This window comes from Gracilinanus agilis, unplaced genomic scaffold, assembly GCF_016433145.1.
Source record: "Gracilinanus agilis isolate LMUSP501 unplaced genomic scaffold, AgileGrace unplaced_scaffold20360, whole genome shotgun sequence".
Taxonomy (NCBI): domain Eukaryota; kingdom Metazoa; phylum Chordata; class Mammalia; order Didelphimorphia; family Didelphidae; genus Gracilinanus; species Gracilinanus agilis.
In genome coordinates this window covers 1-5,118 of record NW_025351761.1, presented here as the reverse complement: position 1 = coordinate 5,118, position 5,118 = coordinate 1, and the positions used below count along the sequence as shown (strand labels likewise).

Genomic DNA, 5,118 nt, shown 5'->3' with positions numbered 1-5,118 from the left:
CCCGGCGCCCCGGCTTCCGGGGGGCGCTGCTGCTAGCGGCCCCGAGGCGCGGCCGGGCTGGCCGGGGCTCTTTCAGCCCCGGGCCCGGGAGCCGCGCTGCGGCTTCGCGGCCCCCAGTGTCTGACCTGGACCGTGCGGACGCCTGGCTCCTCCGGAAGGCGCATGAGACGGGTTAGTACAGGCTGCCGGAGGGGGAGGGGAGGGGAGACTCTACATTGAAGTGGGGGTCCGAATAAGTGGGTCCAGTGTAGCCGGCAGAAGGAGCGCCCCCTACAAAGAAGCTGGGGAACGATCAGCAGTCCAGTCCCCCTTATTTTACAGGAAAGGGAACTGAGGCCCGGAGACGTGAAAGGGGCTTTACCACGGGGAAGCCCCTCGTTTTCCAGACCAAGACACAGCCCTGGAAGGGTTGAGCGGGACCCACATAGGGCGAGAGGTAGAGGAGAGCACAACCGAGATTTGAACCTTGGGCACTTACCTTTGCACTGTGGTCATTCAGTGTACTGTAAGCTCTGACTAGCACTTTTCTAGGTGTTTGAGATGCAGAGATAAAACTTGGCCTAGTCCTTTGCCCCCAGGGGTTTATATTCTGCGGGGGTGGAGGTTGGGGTAGAGGGGGTGTCAAGGCATCCTTGACTTGTACAGAGACAACTCTCTCATCTATTTCTTTTTCTCACTCTCTTTCATCTATCCTACAATCTATCGGTATTGTGTACCTGTATGAAATTACACTCCCCATATATATATATATATATATTTAAAATTTATTTAAAAAATTTTATACTATTTTATAACCTTTATCTAATTTGGACCTGGGACCTCATGTCTCCAGGCCTTTGTTTAGTGGGCTGATTTTTTAAAATATAATTTTATTTTATTTTTATTTTTTTTAAACCCTTACCTTCCATCTTGGAGTCAGTACTGAGTATTGGCTCCAAGGCAGAAGAGTGGTAAGGGTAGGCAATGGTGGTCAAGTGACTTGCTCAGGGTCACACGGCTGGGAAGTATCTGAGGTCATATTTGAACCTAGGACCTCCCATCTCTAGGCCTGGCTCTCAATCCATTGAGCTACCCAGCTGCCCCTATAATTTTATTTTAAAAATATTTTTCCATGATTCTTGTTGTCTCCCTCCCCACTCCCAGAGTTGACAAGCAATTCCACTACATTATCCATGTATTATCACTCAAATCCTATTTCCATATTATTCAGATTTGTAATAGAGTCATCTTTTAAAATTAAAACTCCACTGTCTTCTCCTGCATTTCTACTCCCACATTTCTTTTTCTAGCTGTGGATAGCATTCTTTGTCATAAGTCCCTCAGAACTGTCCTGGATCAATGCATTGCTTTTAGTAGCAAAGTCTATTACATTTGATCATCGCACAATGTTTCAGTTTCTGATACAGTGTTCTACTGGTTCTGCTCATATCACTCTGCATCAGTTCATGGAGGTCTTTTCAGTTCTTATAGAAATTCTGCAATTCATCATTCCTCACAGCACAATAGTATTCCATCACCATCATAGACTACAATTTGTTCAGCCATTCCCTAATAAAGAGACATCCCCTCATTTTCCAATTTTTTGCCACCACAAAAAGGGCAGCTATAAATATTTTTTGTACAAACAGAACCTTTCCCATTTTATTTTCTTTCTAATCTCTGAGAAACAAACCTAGTAGTGGTATTGCTGGATCAAAGGGTCTGCATTCTTTTAAAGCCCTTTGGGCATAAGTCCAAATTGCCTTCCAGAATGGTTGGATCTATTCACAATTCCACCAGCAATGCATTAATGTCCCAATTTTGCCATATTCCCTCCAACATTTATTATTTCCCTTTGCTGTCATATTGGCCAGTCTGCTAGGTGTGAGGTTGTTTTGATTTACATTTCTCAATTAGAAGGGATTTAGAACACTTTTTCATGTGCTTATTGATAGTTTTGATTTCTTTATCTGAAAACTGCCTATTCATGTACCTTCCCCATTTGTCAATTGGGGAATGGCTTGATTTCTTGTACATTTGACTTAGTTCCTAATAAATTTGAGAAAGTAGACCTTTGTCAGAGGTTTTTGTTATACAATCCCCCCTCCCCAATTTGTCACTTCCCTCTTAATTTTGGTTGCATTGGTTTAGTTTGCACAAAACCTTTTTAATTTAATCATTCATTTAAAGCCCTTTGTGCATAGTTTCAAATTGCCCTTCAGAATGGTTGAACCAATTTGCAACTCTACCAGCAGTGTGTTAGTATCCCAATTTTGCCATATCCCCTCCAACATTTATTGCTTTCCTTTGCTGCCATATTGGCCAATCTGTTAGGTGTGAGGTGGTACCTCAGAGTTGTTTTAATTTACGATTCTCTAATCAGGAGGAATTTAGAACACTTTTTCATGTGATTATTGATAGTTTTGATTTCTTCATCTGAAAACTGCCTATTCATGTCCCTTGACCATTTGTCAATTGGGGAATGATTTGATTTCTTGTACATTTGACTTAGTTCCTTATAAATTTGAGAAACTAGACCTTTGTCAGAGAGTTTTGTTATAAAAATGTTCTCCCGATTTGTTGCTTTCCTTCTAATTTTGTTTACATTGATTTTGTTTGTGCAAAACCTTTTTAATTTGATATAATCAAAAACATTCATTTTACATTTTACAATGTTTTCTATCTCTTGCTTGGTCTTAAATTCCTTCCTTTCCCACAGATCTGACTGGTATACTAATTTATATTCACCCAATTTATTTATGATTTCACTTTTTATATTTAAATCATTTATTCATTTTGAATTTATCTTGCTATAGGGTGTGAGATGTTGATTTAAACCTAATTTTCCCCATACTGTTTTCCAATTTGGGTTCATCGAACACTATCTTGCTGAGGTCATTTACCCCAAGTCTATGCCACTGATCCTCCCTTCTGTCTCTTAGCCAGTACCATATTGTTTTGATGACCACTGCTTTAAGGTACAGTTTAAGATCTGGTACTGCTAGGCCTCCATCTTTCACATTTTTTTTTCATTGCTTCCCTTGATATTCTTGATCTTTTGTTCTTGCAGATGAACTTTGTTATAATTTTTTCGAATTCTATAAGAAAGTTTCTTGGTAGTTTGATAGGTATGGCACTGAATAAGTACATTAATTTAGGTAGAATGGTCATTTTTATTATGTTAGCTCGTCCTACCCAGGAGCAATTAATGTTTTTCCAATTGTTTAGATCTAGTTTTATTTGTGTGGAAAGTGTTTTGTAGTTGTGTTCATATAGTTCCTGTGTTTGTCTTGACAGATATTGTGGGCTGATTAAAAAAATAAACAAACGGCCCTTACCCTCTGTGTTGGTATCAGTTCTAAGAAGAGCAGCAAGGACTAGGCAAGTGGGGTTAAGTGACTCACCCAGGGTCACCCAGCTAGGAATTGTCTGAGACTGGATTTGAACCCAGGTCCTCCCAACTCCAGATCTGGCCCTGTATCCACTGTGCTTCCTAGCTGTCCCGTCATGATTTTAAAAGAAATCTCCCCCCCCACCCCCACTAAGACATGACATGATTTCTCTCCAAGGATTTTCACAACTAAGAGCTACTGGGCCACAAATATAAGTGAAGAGGACACACCACCGGCCTGTCCTGTAGCCTTGGGCTTCAGCAGTTTCAGGCTTGGACTTGGGGTCCACGGCCAGGGGTCCCTATCCCCTTTATAGTCTTTACTTGCTCCATTTGTAAAACGAGCTGAGGGTGTCCCCAAATTCCTAGTGCTGTTTGAGGCTAAGATGTAGGTTAAAACTGCCCTTTGGGGGCATCTGTTCTCATCCACCAGGGTCCTCTTGATAGTAAAGTTGTTCTTGTTCTGTGCTTTAACGTTTCTCTGAAAATCTGTCCTGGTGGCCTCGAAGGCTAGACCGGGTGGGGTGGAGATGGAGATGGGTCTGTAGGTTATTAGAATGGAAAGGAGTCTTGAGGAAAGAGAACTGGCTTTGGAATCAGGAGAGCTCCCCCCTCACTATGACAAGAAGGGTCCTTCTGTAGGCCTGTAAAGCCTGCAAAGGCCTCTGCCTACAGCGCTCTCATCTGATTCTTATAATTATGAGAAAGAGTTGTCTTCCTCATTTTACAGATGAGGAAACTGAGGCTGAAAGAGGCTAGCCTTTGCCCAGGGTTACAGAGCTAATAAGGTCTGAAGGGGGATTTGAAACCAGGATCTTTGATCTCTAACTGCAGACCTCTGGCCTAGCCTGTCCGGAGGATCACTGGCCATGAGGGTCCCAGGAGAATGCTGAAGCCTGGCCTCCAGCCTGGGCCCGTCTCTTCATTATTTCAGAGGGGGAAACTGAGGCCCGGAAACGCCCCAGGCACTTGGAACTCGGGGCTTGGGCCTGCAGAGTGGCTGCTCTTTCTTGTCCAAAGGGCCCAGCCGGGCCAGGCCAGCATCTGGGGGGGGTTTATTTCAGGGGTGCCTTTCTTTTGCAGCCTTCCTCTCCTGGTTCCGAAATGGCCTCTTGGCCTCGGGCATTGGAGTCATCTCCTTCATGCAGGGCGACATGGGCCGGGAAGCGGCTTACGGTGAGTGTCCCATCCCAGTGCCAAGGGAGGGGTCTGACCTGGGCCAGGCCCCACCCCACCCCCTCCGTCCTCCGTCGGAGTCCCGCCCTGCCCCCTATCCCAGCCGGGGTCCTGCCCCCTCATCGGACTGTCCCGGGTCGGGGTCCTGCCCCGCTTTGCTGAGGCCGCCCTTCCCCCGTTTGCCCTTCCTGCTGCAGGGTTCTTCCTCCTGGGCGGCCTGTGCGTGTTCTACGGTGGCGCCTCCTACGTGGCGGGCCTCGCCTCGCTGCGGCGGCCCATGATGCTGTCCCTGGGCGGGGCGCTGCTCGGAGGCGCGGCCGTAGCCTCCGCGGGCCTGCTCTGGGCCTGCGCAGTGGGCCTCTACCTGGGCCAGCTGGAGCTGGAGCTGGAGGGCCAGGAGCCCGAGCCGGGGCTGGAGCCCGAAGACGCCGACGACGAGGAACCGCGCGGCCCCCCGCGGGGCCAGGCCAAGTGAGGGAGCAGCACCTCGCCTAGGGGCTCTGCCTGGTGCTTCGGGGCGGGGAAAGAGGCTCGGGGCATCCCACCCCCCCATCTGTGCCCCAGTCCTCCCC

The 5,118-nt window shown here is 46.8% G+C and overlaps 1 protein-coding gene across 1 annotated transcript; it reads left to right on the top strand.

Moving 5' to 3' along the window:
* Positions 1-8: 8 nt before the first annotated feature.
* On the top strand, positions 9-5,112 carry LOC123254356 (transmembrane protein 160-like; the record flags this gene model as incomplete). The annotated part of the gene is made up of 3 exons (XM_044683394.1): positions 9-171; positions 4,454-4,546; positions 4,744-5,112. Coding segments are annotated over 3 exons (534 nt in total), but the record flags the coding sequence as incomplete, so codon positions are not given.
* Between the last annotated feature and the right edge of the window lie 6 nt (positions 5,113-5,118).